Source organism: Martes martes, assembly GCF_963455335.1.
Source record: "Martes martes genome assembly, chromosome: 1".
Classification (NCBI taxonomy): Eukaryota; Metazoa; Chordata; class Mammalia; order Carnivora; family Mustelidae; genus Martes; species Martes martes.
In genome coordinates this window covers 200,443,322-200,462,217 of record NC_137888.1, presented here as the reverse complement: position 1 = coordinate 200,462,217, position 18,896 = coordinate 200,443,322, and the positions used below count along the sequence as shown (strand labels likewise).

The window sequence follows — 18,896 nt, the reverse complement described above, 5'->3', positions numbered from 1 at the left end:
TAAGCACAAGAAAAGAAGAGAGTATCATCACCTCAAGGACAGGGAAGAATTTCTAAAACACAGCACTAACCATGAAGGAAACATACACGTGATGTAGTCAATTACACCATAATTAATAAATTCTATGTATCAGAAGATACATAGAATTTATTATATATTTTGACAAAGGAGTCAAAATATAAGTCGCAGACTGGGAAAAAATATTTGCAAAGATTATTACCAAAGCAGAATTATATTTAGAATATAAAGAACCCCTAAAAAATAAATCCTAAACTCAAAAAGATAAAAACTAAACAAACAGCACCTATTAAAAGACACTTCACAGAAGAGGAAACAGGGATGACCAATAAATATATGACAAGATGGTCAATCTATTTAGTTATTAGGGTAATGCAAATTAAAATCATGATGAGGGGCGCCTGGGTGGCTCAGTGGGCTAAAGCCTCTGCCTTCGGCTCAGGTCATGATCCCAGGGTCCTGGGATTGAGCCCCACATTGGGGTCTCTGCTCAGCGGGGAGCCTGCTTCCCCCTCTCTCTCTGCCTGCCTCTCTGCCTACTTGTGATCTCTGTCTGTCAAATAAATTAAAAAAAAAAAAAGATGAATTTACTATTACAAACTCTGACAATCCCAAATAAAAAATTCTGGCAACTGCATTATATGAATGCAATACTTCATGTTTTCAAAAAATAAATTTAGTTTTATTTTTAAAAGTTTTTTTACTTATTTGAAAGAGAGAGAGGGAGGGAGCACATAAGCAGCGGGAGGGGCAGAGGGAGAGGGAGAAGCAGACTCCCCGCTGAGCAGGATTGGATCCCAGGACCTTGAACCATGACCTGAGCTGAAACCAGATGCTTAACCAACTGAGCCACCGAGGCACCCCCAAAAATGAATTTAATTTAAAAAAAAACTTCTCTGGAATAAATGTTTTCCAGTACCCAGTGGGTCACCATGTGGCTTGTTTTTCTACAAGCATGGCAAAGACAGCCTCTGACACAGGGATCAATCAGCATTTTGACTGATCCGCACAAGATTCATTAGAAAACAAAGTTCTGGCTTTAGAAGAGCTACCATTATCTTTAAAGAGTTATCTCCAACCAATCTCTACTCCCCTTTAAAGAACAAATCTTTGGCTCCTCAAATAGCATTTAAATGTTATCAAGTAGAAACCTAGTCTTCACTGTCAAAAGAAACTCTATTTCAATATTTTTCAGTAAAGTTTTATACTCACTCATCAAGAGAACATATTTACTCCAAAACCCCTTGGTGCCCAAAATCAGAAGTATTGACTTGGGAACTTTTTGACTGGCTCAGAAAAGAGAGTAACTCACACAGGCCACTTACCTGTCATCTGGCCTTTTTGTTCCCCGCTCATAGGCAGAAGAAGGTGGTGAGAGAGAGCCCCTTCGTTTCCTTTTCTCTTTATTTTGAGTTTGCTTGTCTGGGTCTCTCTCTCTTGACCTGTTAGGAGTCTTTGGGGCAGCTGTTTGATCTCTGAAGCCAACAGCATCCCTTCCTCGTTCAGTTACTAAGGGAAAAGGGTTTTTAAAAATTTACTTGGCAGACTCTTCTCCATCATGATAGCATGTCAACTGTATAATACAATTTCTATCCAACAAATGGGTCTATAAACTCTCCTCCCTCAAAAGCCCATCTGGAATTTGGATGAGACAGAAGGTGCTGTGTGTGTGCACGCACTCTACATCCTGAAAGCCTCTGCCATGAATTCACTTTTCCACCTTCCCCAACAAAACTCTCAGTCCAAGCCTTCAACATTTCTAACAAGTTCTGTGGAATACACGCATGCAAAATGTTCCCATTACCTTTAACAGGGAAGTCTGCTTGCAGTTCAAAATGTAAAAGCCTTCTACTGCCCCTGTAACTCTGCATAGTTTATGGAAGAGCAGCCTGGCATGTTAAGCATAAAAACCTCGAAGGGAAAAAATCTCTTCAATTAAAAAAAAAAGGTGTGTGTTGGGGGCGGGGGAATTAGACAATTTTTTTTTTTTTAAACAACTACCATTTCAAAAGGAAAATATTTCAAACACAGATGAAGACAGGTGATAAATCAGGACGTTATCCAAGCCAGAGAGCTACATCTTCCCCCCCAAAAATGCCATTTTCCAACTGAAGGATAATACTATTAACCTTTTCTACTCAGCTTCTTTACCTAGAGTGGTCCTCACCCAATTCCACTGTTACTGCTCCTAAAAGTTGTGTATTACTTTTCACTGACCTCACCTCCTACCTTCTTATCCCCCTTCAAAGTCTAAATCCCACCACTGACTATTTCAATATAAATTAACTGGTACTACATGCTGCTGCTTTGTTAGCACTGCCACCCTGACTAATCAGATGGCTCTCTTCTTAAGAGAATTTCTTATAAAATATCTCTCACAGCACAAAGCAGATTCACAATAAACATTAACTGTTTTTTTCTTTTTCTCACCTCAGAAAAACATGCTATTACTTGTTTTCTTCCCTAGTGGCAGGATTAGGTTTATATCCGCCATTCTTATAGTTCTTCTGTTGGTGAGCCCAAAGCTCCATTTATTTGCAAAAATGGTTAATCAGTGGCCATGTATGAGCATTTGTCAGTGAGAACAGAACTCACCTCCACACACTGGTAGAAAACGCTATATAATTAGAACAACTGTTGCAGCTCACAGGGTATTAGAGCACAACATCCTTTTGGGAAGTACTACTATCTAATTACTTCTGGGTCTGCCCATGACTACTCTATTTCCTTCTTAAAACAAGGTTCTTTGGGCTGGTATTAACTTCCTTAAAATGCAGCTATTTCTTCACTATATCCTGGTAAAGTAAGAAAAGGAATTGTACTAACAGTTCATATTCTGACTCTGCATCCTAGAATATGTGAGGTAGAGAAATTGTTTCATTTATTCTGGCTGATTTTTTTTCATTATAAAAGGAAAGTAAAGCTAGACTACATATTTCCCCAAATATTTTACGGTTCTTGGGAATTTTAAAAGTTCTAAGCTCTTTAATTGCTTGACATTGAGGGGTAATACAGAAGCCAGGCTTTAATTATAAGTATTTCCTATAAAATGCCTGAGACTGATCGGGGGGCACATATGTGACGGAGAGTAAAGTTGGCACACAAAACGTGGCATCCTGAAAAGATTAGTCATCGATTATAGACAATTTTCAGAAAGCATCTCTCAGAGGGCACATCAGACTAGATATCTGCAAAATATTGGGGGTAAACCCTCACGGATATTTAAGTTTTGCCCATCTTGCTAATGATTTCAACTCACTGAACCCAGAGAAGCTAGGCTCTGATGACCAAGTTTACAGTGCCACTGGTTTTGCCAACCAGCACTACTCAACCCTGCCTTCTTTCTTATGGGAGAAATTCTCTGTAGCCTTAAGCACGATGTCTGGCTAAAAAGAAACTAAACCAACAGAGTTAAAAATATTCAAAACAAAAATAAAACCCCCACAATGATGCAAAGTACACCTCACAGGGCTTTAACCTGTAAGATTATTTAACCAGTAAGATTAAAATGATAAAAAGTTCTTCATGCTAAAAATACAGAAAAAAGACCAAAAACAACACAAAACAAAAAAAGAAAACAAGAAGGGAAAAAGCCAAAAATATGATCACACTGGCTCCTTCACTCTGTTTATGTTGGGTCAATACTGGCGGGCTCAAGAGATAAACAGCCACGATAACTCTACTGCTTTCATCTTTAAAGAAGCATATTGGGAAATAACCAAGTGGTAAAACCCAGAAACCAGACTACCATGGCCTGTTATCTTTTCTGTAACAATGAATCTTTTTTCTTTTTTTTCCAAGATTTTAAAGTAATTTTTAAGTAACCCAATGAAGGGCTCGAACCTACAACCCTGAGATCAAAAGTCATACGTTCTACTGAACTAACCTGTCAGGCACCCCTGTAATAATGATTCTTAACCTTGTAAGGGATCACTGTCTTCCTGAGAATCTGATGAAAGTTTTCAATTTTCACCAGAAAAATTAATATAAATAAAGGATTCTGCATATAAACATCTACAGGTAAAGACTTACAAAGATATTCAGGAATACAGGTCTAACAATGCCTGCTCTAGAGGAACAAATAAATGAAAGAAAAGCAACTAAAAGCCATGACTTCAAGGAAAGCAACAGCACAGGCAGTATAAAGGGACATCTCCTTTGGCAAAAATTCACTAAGAAAGAATAAAAAGGCAAGTTTCCAAACTTTTACACCAAATCTCTCATTTACCTAATTACATACTATCCGGTTTCAAAAACAAAATAGCTGAAGTTCTTATCATTTACCTCTGCATATTTCCAAAAGAGTATTTGTAAAGCCATATACACAGAGTACCTCTGAATACCTACTTGTGTTCTCCTTTTCAGTTTGACTTTTCTTTGGAATTCGATATACCTCCTGCAAAAATAAACCAAAAGAAGGGTTGTTAGTTTGGAGTGGAAGTGGTGATTGTGTTGAAGCTGACTGATTTCACATGGTGACAAAGAAATAGGAACAGGCTGGTATTTAATTACTCTCCAAAATTTGACTTACATCTAGCTTTAAACAAGGATACTGGTCACTTAAAAACAAGTAAAAATTTGTAGCATATAAGCTACACATATCATACACACAAACATTTATTATGTATATGTATGTTTCATTTTGTTTTTTAAACATCTACCAAGAGGCTTATATGATCTCATTAGCCAAGTAGCAAAGTAAGTAACTGGGACATTATATTTCTGGAATATACTTCCTGATAATCTTCATATCTATATGCTTTCTGCATATAAAATGAAGTCATCCATAGTTGCTTTACTGAGAATATTCCTAAGAACAACTCTAACCCCTCACTTGCCATTCCTACTTAAGGGAAGAAGGGTTAGTAATTAGTTAGCTACCCAAGAACACCTCAGAAAAACTGTATGTGTTCAAGACAATGCGTGTTGTTCATATTTTTCTATAAATGCAAAACCTATTTGGCTAATGGCCAATTGTAATATTTCACTTCATACTGTTGTTATTTAAAAAAAAAAAAAGCATTATATCATTGTTGCTCTTGAAACAGCATCTAATAGCATACCAAAATTGTTCCTGACAAATGTAAACTAAGTTTTTAAGCCCTGAATACCTTTTCTTGATGTAGGAATCTAAGGCTTAGAACATGTTCTGTTCCCTGACAATCCCTCGCTGTTCTAGTCAACAAGCAGCTCAACATTTCCTTATCCAGTCACCTTGTCAGTGGGCAAATAGCAAATCCACACATTCTCAATGGTACATCACATGATACTCTCCCTTTAGAGGAATCTCATATTACTGACCATACCCATATGACTTGGTAATTCCAATTTTTTAGCAATTGTACTCCAAGAAAATCAAAGAACTACTCTTTCCACATGATTATTGGTTCTAGCAGTATTTGTGGAAAGTAAGAAATAATCCAATACCACACAACTGAGGAAGGGTCGAGACTGAATATTCAGTTGCAACTGAAGATGATAAATACAGACCACACAGATTTTTTAGGAAAATGAACACAGATTTTTCAGGAAAAATCCTTCAACACTCCATGCATGCTGACAAATTACCTAATAAAGATGATGACTGCCATGATTAGATGTGTACCTATCCTGTGTGTCAGGTTATCATATAAAGCATTTCAAACACATTATCTTTTTTGAGCTTCAAAACACCTCTATGAGGTAAGTACTATTATCTCCACTTTACAAATGAGAAAACCCACTTAAAAAACTAAGCAACCTGACCAAGGTTATGATGCTATCAGACAGTATGACTCACAGCAATGTTATCTTCTGTATGAGATGACACAGGATATGGCGGACAGTCAGCATTATCTAGGAAGGAGTACCACTTCAGGACTTGAGCATACAACGCAGGCTGCATCCTCTATTCCCCCAACCCCTCTTTCCTATGGAGGACTTCCACTAGAGCCGTGATTCTCACCTCTGGCTGCACAATTAGGCCACTCCAGGAAACTTTCTTAGAAATACTGTGCCAGACAAATAAAATCTGAAATTCCGGGCATGAGTTCCAGGCATCTACTACATCATCATCATCATCATCATCATTATTATTATTATTATTATTATTATCCAGGCATGAGTTCCAGGCATCTACATTATTATTATTATTATTATTTTTGAAGCTCTCCACAGGATTCTGATGCCTACATGTAGAAGGTTGAGAACCACTGAACTACCAGCTTCTCCTAGCAGCCTTCAGTCATTCCTCCTCACAAGGGAGAATTTGACAGAACAAACTGTGTATAGCTGTCCTCAGCTCAAAGCCACGGAGGGATGACTCCGTGGAGGAATGCCTGGAGTTGTCCAGCTGTCACTGTCTAGCTGTGGGTAACAATGAATCAGGGATAAATACAGTAAGGACAAAGCGGACACTCTTAGTTCTGACTCTTCTGTCCACCCCCAGGAGGTTACCAAACTTGGGGAAAATGTAAGAATGCCACCTATCAGCACCTACCCAACACTATAAGAAAAAACAGGTATTCTATTAATTTTTAAAGGCTTGAAACTGAATGTTGCATTCGGTACTCTGTAAATCTAAGCACTCCAGAAGGCAACATGTTCATTCATAAAGGGTGCTTAGATACAGACACGCATGTCTGTGTCAACTAAGAATTACGCAGTATTTCCTTTTGCCTCAGGTCTCGGGCATTACAAGTGTTCATTACAAGCATTTAGAGCAATTTATCACACAGACCTCAAGTTTAGAGCAAATGCTAAGTAGAAAATGTATTCCGAAGTTCACAAAATGGATGATTATTACTGACGTGTGACCAAAAGCTACTGACTTTTTTACTCTGTGCCTAATACTACGGGGAACAAGTTAAATCAACATGCACTCAAGCACTTAGGAGCTACTAACTTGATCCTCCTCTTCATATAGTTAAAGCTGTGTATAAAATTTAAACTGGAAACTCAGATTATCTACTTCAAGGCCCTGAATTTTTCCAAAGTCCCACAATAATGCAACCTGAAAAGGAAGCAGTCATGTGAAGATTACTGTAATATTTCTTAAAATCATTCTATCTTGTGGATAAACAGCAGTAAGTTTAGCTTACATGATATGGAGCTGGAATAATGTCATACACCTGCAGGCCACTGCCGAAAAATGTTTATCTGAGTTGGCTTCACTCACATTAACCCTCCACGTAAAACCACTTTCCTCTGTTAAAGATTCTACTCAAGAGACTGGCATATTATGAAAGAACACTCAATTGTGAGTCAGGAGGCCTGGGTTTTGGGACTATCCCTGCCCTCAGAGGGACCTAAAAGAATCTGGTTCCCCACCCTACCTAATATTCTTTACCTATCATGCTGTTTTATTTCTTTGGTATCTAGGTGCTTCTCCTAAGTAACACACACTCACATGCACTCAAAGCTATAATTCTTATTTTTTTAAAGTGATATTTTTAAAAAGATTTTATTTATTTATTTGTCAGAGAGAGAGTGTGTGTGCAAGAGCAAGGGGAGTGGCAGGCAGAGGAAGAGGGAGAAGCAGGCTCCCTGCCAAGCAAGGAGCCCTATGTGGGACTCAATCCCAGGCCTCTGGGATCATGACCTGAGCCAAAGGCTCAACCAAATGAGCCACCCAGGTGTCCCTCAAAGCTGTAATTCTTAAGGGCTAAGACTGTCTTACTCTGCTGTATCTCTAGCACCAAGAAAATGTCTGACACATAGGCAACACTCAACTACTTGTTCAATGGACCAGTAAGTGAAATTCTACTCATAATTTGCAGAAATCACCACAAAGTGCTAAATAACTTCAAAGTATTACACAGATTGCTTTTTAAAAATCACTACATCTATACCTTCATTCTCTCATCCCTGGCAAGAATGCTCTTTGCGGGCCTTACATATAACTACAAACGTGTTTGTGGGGTTGTACTTCCAGGATCAGATTAATACCTGTGCCTCTGCAACATTTTGAATTCTCATCAATGCTTAGAACAGCCCACCCTTGGTCAATTAATCATTCCTCTTCAAAGGCTCAAAATCAATCTTCAGAAATTATTTGATAAACACTGAATCACTGATAAGCTCATGCACAAGCAATGCATCCAATATCCCTTTATAAAAGTATGTAAATATGTGTGGAGTTGTTTTTAATTTGTAGAGACAAAGACAGTACAAGTTCTTTGATGGTTATTCATGGAAATCTGGTATGCCCATTTATATAACAAGTATTTAGGTAGAAACTAGGTGTTAAAAGCACATTATCAAGAGTCCACTATTTTTAAATACTGGAGATACCTAGGAACAGCCACTAAGAGGTTCACAGGCTAACAATGGTGGCTGACAATTCTTTTACTGTGTGCCATGTCCTTTAACTGCATTCTCATATACTCTTACACTGCTAAGGTTGACTTGAAAGAAAATAAAATTTAAAGGTGGAAGGTCTTTATACCTAATTCATATAGTAGGTTCTCTATTTTTTAATAAACACTTGCCAGCCATCCCACTTCTGAGCATACATCCAAAGAGAATGAAAACAGGATCTCCAAGAGAGCTGCACTCCCATATTCATGGCAGCATCACTCACACTAGCCAAGATATGGAAACAACCTAAGTGTCCATCAACAGATGAATGGAGAAGAAGTACTGTACAAGTATATGACGTGATATTATTCAGTCATGAGAAAAAAAGAAATCTTGCCATTTATGACAACATGAATGAACCCCAAGGATATTATGCTAATGAAATAGTGAGGATGCAGAGAAATTGAAAACCTTATATGCCACTGACAGGAATGTAAAATGGTACAGCTATCATGGAAAAGGGCCTGGCAGTGCCTCAAACGTTAAATATGGAGTTACCATGGTTCAAAAAATCCTCACCTAGATACATACCCAAGAGAAATGGAAACCAGTATTCACACAAAAGTTTGCACATAAATATTCACAATAACTGTATTCCTAACATTCAAAAAAGTAGAAACAACACAAATGTCCATCAGCTAACAAATGGATAACAAAATGGTTTAAAAAATATCTATACAAGGGAGTATTATTCAGCTATAAAATGGAATTAAGTACTGATAAATGCTACAACACAGATGAATCCTGAAAACATTACACTAAATAAAAACCAAAAAGAAAAGGCCGTTATTATAGGAATCCACTTATCCTTGTTTACAGACTGTGCAAATTCACCAACTCACTAAAATTTCTTTGTAATCCTCAAATCAACACATCAGAAAAAACATCACTAATTCTTCCTCAAAAAGTTAAGACCACCACTTGTGTGTTTTGATATACTTTTTCCAAATAATGCCTGATAACATGATGCAACATTCTATTCCCCAGTCTCTCAGAATCCTCTCATTACTCTTTTTGGAAATGCTTCTAGTACACTCATACCCTTGTATATTTTCTTTCCAACTTCTTTATTATCATTTTCACTGACTTTGTGAAATCAATGCATTTTTATTTTGTAACAGCTCTACACTACATTTGTACTGCATTGCCCAATTTTTATAACAGTGAGACTTTAGCTAAGAAAGACAACACTTCAGACAAAGACAGATGCTAATGTTAACAGAGATGGGATGTTTAGATGACAATTTTTTAGTGTTCAGCTCATCAATTAATGTTTTTTGTCATAATGTTTGTTTCTCTAAGCAATCTTGAAACTGAAGATTAAGATACTGACAGAACACCATATATTTGTGTATCTGTGTGTACATATATGTGAATGTGGACTTGTGTATTTAATTACATGTGAGAGAGCAGCTTTTCCAAGGTAAATGAATGAAAATGATTTCAAAAAACCCCATCGAGTGGCAGGATATCAAGTCAACGCACAGAAATCAGCTGCATTTCTATACACCAACAAGAGGACAAAAGAAGAGGAGACAATCCCATTTACAATTGCACACAAAACCAAAAGATGCAAAGGAATAAATCTAACCAAACAGGGGAAGAATCTGTACTCAGAAAATTACAGAATACTCATGAAAGAAATTGAGGAAGACACAAAGAAATGGAAAACGTTCCATACTCATGGATTGGAAGAACAAATATTGTGAAAATGTGTAGACCTAGAGCAATCTACACAGTTAATGCAATCCCTATCAAAATACCATCAACTTTTCTCACAGAAATGGAACAAATAATCCTAAAATTTGTACGGAACCAAAAAAGACCCTGAGTAGCCACAGGAATGTTGAAAAAGAAAAGCAAAGCTGGTGGCATCACAATTCTGGACTTCAAGTTCTATTACAAAGATGTAATCCTCAAGACAGTATGGTACAGGCCAAAAACAGACACACAGATCAATGGAACAGAATAGAGAGCCCAGAAATAAACCCTCAACACTATGGTCAACTTACAGTTTTTTTAGAAAAAGAAAAAAAAAAGATTATTTATTTGACAGACAGAGATCACAAGTAGGCAGAGAGGCAGTCAGAGAGGGGGGGCGGTAAGCAGACTCCCCGCTGAGCAGAGAGCCCAATGTGGGGCTCGATCCCAGTACCCTGGGATCATGACCTGAGCCGAAGGCAGAGGCTTTAACCCACTGAGCCACCCAGGCGCCCCTGGTCAACTTATCTTTGACAAAGTAGGAAAGGATGTCCAATGGAAAAAAGACAGTCCCTTCAACAAATGGTGTTGGGAAAATTGGACAACCATATGCAGAAGAATGAAACTGGACCATTTTCTTACACCACACACAAAAACAGACTCAAAATGGATTGAGATAGGAATCCACCAAAATTCTCAAAGAGAACACAGGCAGAAACCTCTTCAACCTCAGCCACAGAAACTTCTTCCTAGGCACATGGCCAAATGCAAGGGAAGCAAGAGCAAAAATGAACTACTGGGACTTCATCAAGATAAAGGGCAAAATTTTTTACACAACAAAGGAAACAGTCAACAAAACCAAAAGACAACTGACAGAATGGGAGAAGGTATTTGCAAATGACCTATCAGATAAAGGGCTAGTAGTATCCAAAATATACAGATAACTTATCACACTCAATACCCAAAGAACAAATAATCCAATCAAGAAATGGGCATAACACGTGAACAGGCAATACTGCAAAGAAAACATCCAAATGGCCAACAAACACATGAAATAGTCCTTAACATCACTTGGCATCAGGGAAATAAAAATCAAAACCACAATGAGATACCACCTCACACCAGTCAGAATGGCTAAAATTAACAAGTCAGGAAACGACAGATGTTGGCAAGGATATGGAGAAAAGGGAACTCTCCTACAACTGTTGGTAGGAATGCAAGCTGGTGCAGTCACTCTGAAAAACAGTATGGAGGTTCCTCAAAAAGCTGAGGATAGGCTACCCTACGATCCAGCAACTTCACTACTGGGTATTTACCCCAAGGTACAAATGTAGTGATCCGAAGGGGCACGTGTACCCTAATGTTTATAGCTACAATGTCCACAACAGCCAAACTATGCGAAAAGCCTAGATGTCCATCGACGAATGGATAAAGATGTGGTGTGTATATATATATACAATAGAAGATTATGCAGCCATCAAAAATTGAAATCTTGCCATTTGCAACAACAGGGATGGAACTAGAGAATATTATGCTGAGCGAAATAAGTCAATCAGAGAAAGACAATTATCATATGATCTCACTAATATGTGGCATCTGAGAAACAAAGCAGAGGATCATAGGGGAAGAGAGGAAAAAATGAAACAAGACAAAACCAGAGAGGGAGACAAATCATAAGAGACTCTTAATCTCAGGAAACAAACTGAGGGTTGCTAGAGTGGAGAGGGGTGGGAAGAATGGGGTGGCTGGGTGATGGACATTGGGGAGGGTATGTGCTATGGTGAGTGCTGTGAATTGTATAAGGCTGATGAATCACAGACTTGTACCCCTGAAACAAATACTACATTATATGTCAGTTAAGGGAAAAAAAACAAACAAACCCACCATATACCAGGATTTTAAGGCCTTCATGAAGCAAACATACCAAATATTTATCTGGATTTACTGAACACTGCAAATTTAGAAAAAGAGGTAAGAACTTAGAGAAACATACAACAAGAAACATACAACTTTGGGTAAGAAGTTATGACCGTGTCATGGAATCTGATTCATAATTCTATACACTAGTTTAAAGATTAAAAATCAGGGTGCCTGGGTGGCTCAGTCAGTTAAGCATCTGACTCTTAGTTTTGGCTCAGGTTGAGACCTTGGAGTTGTGGGATCGAACCCTGTGCTGGGCTCCATGCTCAGCGGGCAGTCTGCTTAGGATTCTCTCTCTCCCTCTGTCCCTGCCCCTGCTTGTGCGGGCTCTCTCAAATAAATAGATAGATAGAAAATAAAGACTAAAAATCCATTTTCTCAACAACAACAATTTAAAAAATGAACATAAAACATGTTTATGGCCCTACGCCACCCTAAGGCCCAAACAAAGAAAAAAACATTAGTGGACAAATACTGCTGCTATGTACACTAGCTCTTGGGAAAAAGGAGCCAGGGTACAAATCAGCACAAATTCTGTGAAAAACTTTCAGTGATAATGGCTCTATAACCAATATAGCTTTCTTTAACAGAAGGAAGAACTGTTAACTCCTATCATCATGTCCTTGTACAGCATTTAAGAGTCTGTGGTTTTACCTCACAAACTGTATTACGAATGGTAGCAGAGGGATCTCCATTAGGTCACAGAGATCTTGAGGTCTGACTACAAAGAAAATTTAGAGGAGAACACAAATGTCTGGAGATTTCATAAAATCACACACACAAGAGGGGCAGAAGAAGGGAGAGTGAAGAAAAAGTGGAGTAGAGAATAATTTTATTTATTCTCTGAAACCCCTGAAGATACTCTTCTAACTTCAGACAACTGTGCTCCCATGAAATGAAAGATGTAAGACTGAATTTCAGTTTTCACCCCCTCAGACAAATGGGCAAAACATATGGTCACAGTTCTTAAAACAGGAAACAGAAATACAAAGATACTCAACACTTCATGCATAAGAGACATGCAAATTAAAACTACAATAATATTCTATTTCTGTCTATCAGTCCATCCAAGGTAAAGTTAGACAATACTTGGGTTGGCCAGGGTGTAGTAAAATATGCACCCTTATGCATATACATTACTGATTAGAGTTAAATTGGTGTAACTATAAAAATCAATTTGGAAATAACTATTAACTACAGATAACACAAACCAGGACTCAGATATACCACTTTTAGTAAACTATCCAACACGTATATTCCAAACACGTGCATATGTGAATGTGTCTGAATGACCTATATGAAAGTTCCACATTAAGCTAAAGAAAGGAATCAATCACAATGGCCAAAGTAGGGCACGGATAAATATGATTAACAGGAGACTGATTACGCCGTATCTTTACAATAAAGTACCACACAGCTATGAAAACTAAATTCTTTAAAACCTGGTGTATAAAACAAACTTCATAATGTATTAAATAAAAAACAAGGAGCTCAATAGTGCTGCCAGCTTTAAAAAAAAAAAAAAGACTAAATACATGCACACAGCATGCACAAATTATCTCTGGAAGGTTACACAAGAAGTTGGTTGTGTTGGCTGCCTTCAGGGAACAAGACAGGGGGAAGGGCCAGGAGCAAAAAACATTTTATTTGTATGCTTTTTGAACTTTGTATCATGTACAGGAATAGCCTATTTAAAATTTTAAATGAGAAGAGAAAAAGGTAATATGCCTCAGAAGAAGCCCTCAATAAAGTACCAAAAGACTCTTGGCACATTATGGCTGTGCTCATGGTAAAGAACAGCATCTGAGCATTGTGAGGTCTCAGGCAGAGAGGCCTAAGAAACTGAAGTCTCTGGGGCGCCTGGGTGGCTCAGTAGGTTAAAAGCCTCTGCCTTCGGTTCAGGTCATGATCCCAGGGCCCTGGGATGGAGCCCTGCATCGGGCTCTCTGCTCAACGGGGAGCCTGCTTCCCTTCCTCTCTCTCTGCCTATTTATGATCTCTGTCAAATAAATAAATTAAAAAAAAAAAAAAGAAAGAAACTGAAGACTCTCAAAACAACTTCTAAATGCTGCTCTTCAGCAAGTGCCGTACCTTAAAAGCCCTCCTAGGTCACTGCCGTTCACTTTAAACTTGTCCCCCCAGGTCCTCCTTCTTCTCCAGCCTTACCCAGCTTGACTCTGATTCAAAGAATCTATCCTAATAATGCTTGGTTTTATTCAACATACACCTAAATGTGCTGTGTTTACACTAAATACTACAGCACAAGGTGAACAGCAGAGACAAGTTCCTGTTTTCAAGGCCTCTCTAGCCCAATAGCAAATATGTGTATAGAAAAATAAGTGTTTCCACACTGATAAATAATCACTTAAGAATAATCAAGGTCATGGTGATTAAATGTTTCTCAATTTCAGAGTTCTGTTTTCCAGGCAAATTAATTCCAAATCTAAGATTTTTCCTTACACCTTTCAAATTTAACTACCTCTTCTGTAATTTTTCTAATTAAAACCTAAAAATCACCATAGCCCTCCAAATGACTGCTTAGAGTTCTGAGCTGCACTGGTCAATGCAGCACTGCAGTGAAGAGTATGTGGCCATTATTTAACACAGTAGTAGAAGTCTCAGCCTCAGCAATCAGACAAGAGTAAGGAATAAAATGCATCCGAATTAGTGAGGCAGACATAAAACTTTCACTATCCACAGATGACATGGTACTATATATAGAAAACCTTAAATACTCCACCAAAAATACTACTAGAATGATAAATGAATTCAGTAAGGCTACAGGATATAAAATCAACATACAGAAATCTACAGCATTTTTATATACCAATAACGAAGCAATGGAAAGAGAAATTAATAAAGTAATCCCATTTATAATTGCACCGAAGAGAATAAAATACCCAGGAATAAACTTAATAACCAAGGAGGTAAAAGACCTGTACTCTGAAAACTGTAAAACATCCATGAAAGATATTGAAGACAACACAAACAAGTAGGTATTTCATGCTCACGGGCTGAAAGAACAAATACTGTTAAAATGTCCATACTCCCAGCAGTGCCTGCATGGTTCAGTGCATTAAAATGTCCATACTACCAAAAGCAATCTACAGATTTAATGTAGTCTTTATCAAAATGCCAGCAACATTTTTCACAGAACTAGAACAATCCTAAAATTTGTATGGAACCAAAGAAGACTCTGAATAGCCAAAACAATTTTGGGGCGGGGGGAGGGAAACAAAGCTGGAAGTATCACAATTCCAGATTTCAAGTTACATTACAAGTCTGTAGTAATCAAAACAGTATGGTATTGGCACAAAAACAGGCACACAGATCAATAAAATAGAAAAGAAACCCCAGAAATAAGCCCACATTTATATGGTTGATTAATTTTTAACAAAGGAGGAAAGAATACACAATGGGAAAAAGATAGCCTCTCCAGCAAATGGTATCGAGAGAACCAGACAGTTAAATGCAAAGTATTCAAACTGGACCCCTGGTTACACCATACACAAAGATAAATTCAAAATGGATTAAGGACCTAAATGTAAGACCTGAAACCATAAAAATTCTAGAGGAAAACACAGGCAATTTCTCTGACACTAGTCATAGCAACACTTTTCTAAATAGGTCCTCTCCTGAGGCAAGGGAAACAAAAGCAAAAATTAACTATTGGGACTTCATCAAAACAAAAAACTGCACAGTGAAGGAAATAATCAACAAAACTAAAAGGCAACCTATGGAATGGAAGAAGATATTTGCAAATGACACATCCATTAAAGGGTTAGTATCCAAAATATATTAAGAATTTATATAACTCAACACCACAAAAACAAATAATCAAGTTTAAAAATGGGCAGGGGCATCTGGGTGGCTCAGCTGGTTAAGCGATTGCCTTCAGCTCGGGTCATGATCCCAGGGTCCTGGGATCAAACCCATGTCAGGCTCTCTCCTCAGTGGGGAGCCTGCTTCTCCCTCTCCCTTTGCCTGCCACTCTGCCTTGCTTGTGCTCTCTCGCTCTGTCAAATAAATAAATAAAATCTTTTTAAAAAGTTTAAAAAGGGGCAGAAGACATGAACAGACATTTCTCCAAAGACATTACTCATCATCAGGGAAATGCAAATCAAAACCACAATGAGGTATCACCTCACACCTGTCAGAATGGCTAAAATAAAAAACACAAGAAATGCGTGTTGGTGGGGCACCTGGGTGGCTCAGTCAGTTAAGTGTCTGCCTTCAGCTCAGGTCATGATCTCAGAGTCCTGGGATCAAGCCCCACGTGGGGCTCTCTGCTCAGCAGGGAGTCTGCTTCTCACATACCCTGTGCCTCCCACTCATGCTCTCTTTCTCAAATAAATAAAGCCTTAAAAAAAAAAAGAAAAGAAAAGAAAGAAAGAAATGAGTGTTGGGAAGGATATGGGAAAATAGGAACCCTCCTGCACTGTTGGTAAGAATGCAAACTGTCACAGCCACTGTGGAGACGGTATAGAGCTTCCTTAGAAAGTTAAAAATGGAACTACCCTACAATCCAGCAATTGCACTACTGGGTATTACCCAAAGAATACAAAAACACTAGTTTGAAGGGATATATCACCTCTATGTTTACAATTATGGAAGCAGCCCACGTCGATCAATAGATGAACGGATAAAGAAGATGTAGGGTGTATATACAATAGAATACTATTCAGCCATAAAAAAACCCCAAAATCTTGCCGTTTGCAACAACATGAATGGAGCTAGAGTATAATGCTAAGCAAAATAAGCTAGTCAGAGAAAGATAAATACGGTATTTCATTTATATGTGGAATTTAAGAAACAAACAAATGAGCAAAGGAGAAAAAAGTGGGGGGAAGAGAGAGACAGACCAAGAAACAGACTCTTAACTACAGAGGACAATCTGGAGTTAAAATTAAAAACTTTTTAAAAAAATTTAAAAAGGAGTAGGCTGTCAACCCAGCACTGCAGTTAAGAGTAGGAATCCCCCCTCCCTTGGTGCCCAAATCATCTATCTAGAAAATACTTTTGGGACCACAGCTCATTCTTTCCAAACTCACACATACACACATCCCTGTTTGAGAAGCTGCTCATATTTATGAGCCCCTGCCCCACAAAATCCCAGCTTTGCCTATAATTTCTGGGGTCCTGAAAATCCTGAAGTTCAATCATAGATCACAGATTGACAATCTCTGCAGCACTGAGAAGAAAAAGATATTGAACAAAACACTAAAATGGTAGTTTCTATGATTTCAGAATGAATTTGAACTTATTACAGTTTCTAAATCAGAAGCAGATTAAGAGAAATCTGAAGTATTCACCAAAGATACATAATTATGTGAATTGCCTAGCAAGGATATAGAAATCACTACTTACTGAAACAGGAAAAGGAATGGAAAGAATATGGGATTTAAATCAGAAGACTTGAGTCAATTTTCAGCTCTGTCACTCAAAAGATAAGTCACAATCTTGTGGGCATAAAAACAGCACCATTTACTTCACAGGGTTATAAAAATCACATAACACTCAAGCAAATGTTTTCTGATCACCTATCAAGTAAAATACACAAACCATGGATTCAATAAGCAGCGTGATACCATGGTAAAAGACTGACCCTCCTCACGTCTTCATTTAAAGATTTATGAAGTGCCGAAGGACATATCAGGCTCTCACAGTACCCTGGGGAGACCTGAGTGAACAAGACAGAAGTGTTCTCTGCCCTCACACTCTGTACAAGCATTAAATGTTACATGCTATGGCTGGAAAAGATGTTATGAGAGCGTATATAGACAGGGCAGAATAATCTGTCTTAGAGGAATGAGAATGGCTTTCTGGGGGTAAAGGATGAAACTTTAACAAGAGACATCTAAACAAAAGACAGTGTTTTCGGGGCGCCTGGGTGGCTCAGTGGGTTAAAGCCTCTGCCTTCGGCTCAGGTCATGATCCCAGGGTCCTGGGATCAAGCCCCGCATCGGGCTCTCTGCTCAGCGGGGAGCCTGCTTCCCTTCCTCTCTCTCTGCCTGCCTCTCTGCCTACCTGTGATCTCTGTCAAATAAATAAATAAAATCTTTAAAAATATATATATATGTATATAAAAAGACAGTGTTTTCACAACTGAGCGAATGTATTTGTGTGTGTATGAACATTAGTAGCACAGAACCACTGGTGGGTCAGAATGGCTTGAGGTGATATGGCACAAATGAATAACTATGCCATGGTATACAAGCCCTGTAAGAAAAATGGATTTCACTGGAACAGTGTAATGAGGAACCGTTTAAAAGCTTTAAATGGGACAGTGACATGAACAGATATGCAGTTCCAAAAGAAAAAAAAGTAGGGGGCATATAGTAGTCATTCACTATTATTAAGAGGTATTATTATAACCACTACTTAAAGATACCATAATAAAAGTAACCCTTACTCTAAAAATCAAGAAATGGTCCCAGCCCTGGAAGATGTCAAGGTCCAGTGAGGGGAATAAGCATCTGAACAACTAATTTTAGTAGTACAGACACACAGGAAAGGACAAAGCATCACAAGAGATGAACTGCAACTCCAGATAAAGGACAATTTTAAAAAGGAAAGAAAGAAAAGAGATGATATTCCAAGCAAAAAGAACAGCATATACAAGGACATGGAAGGGTGAGTATGTATGAACAGCCTGATGTGACTCATGCACTGAATGTGTAAGAAACACTGCTGGGCACAAAAGTTAGATAAACACAGAAGTACCTCCCAAGCCATACACTAAAGGCTCTATAATTAATAGAAGTCTCTGTGATGCTACAAGAGGTTCCTACTGATCACATCTGCGTTTTTAAAAAGATAACATCGAAGTTTAATGAAGGATAACATGAAGAGGGAAAGAATGTAACAGGAGGCTGTTATAACCATTCTAGCAAGAAATGACAGGAGCTTGAATTAAAAAT

The 18,896-nt window shown here is 38.1% G+C and overlaps 1 protein-coding gene across 5 annotated transcripts in view; it reads right to left on the bottom strand.

The window, feature by feature from the left end:
- Positions 1 to 18,896, bottom strand: part of SETD2 (SET domain containing 2, histone lysine methyltransferase) — a 123,727-nt gene that overhangs the window by 35,211 nt on the left and 69,620 nt on the right. For 3 of the 5 annotated variants that reach the window (XR_013968339.1, XR_013968340.1, XR_013968341.1), the window contains exons 13-14: positions 4,366 to 4,414; positions 1,429 to 1,527 (exon numbers count right to left, since the gene is read on the bottom strand). Coding sequence is in view for 2 of the 5 variants with exons in the window: in XM_080829243.1 (XP_080685369.1) it covers positions 1,344 to 1,527; positions 4,366 to 4,414 (233 nt within the window). In the remaining 3 variants the exon portion in view is untranslated. Of the gene's footprint in view, positions 1 to 1,343; positions 1,528 to 4,365; positions 4,415 to 18,896 lie in introns of those variants that run through there. The other 2 variants (XM_080829243.1, XM_080829242.1) reach the window with 1 other exon arrangement.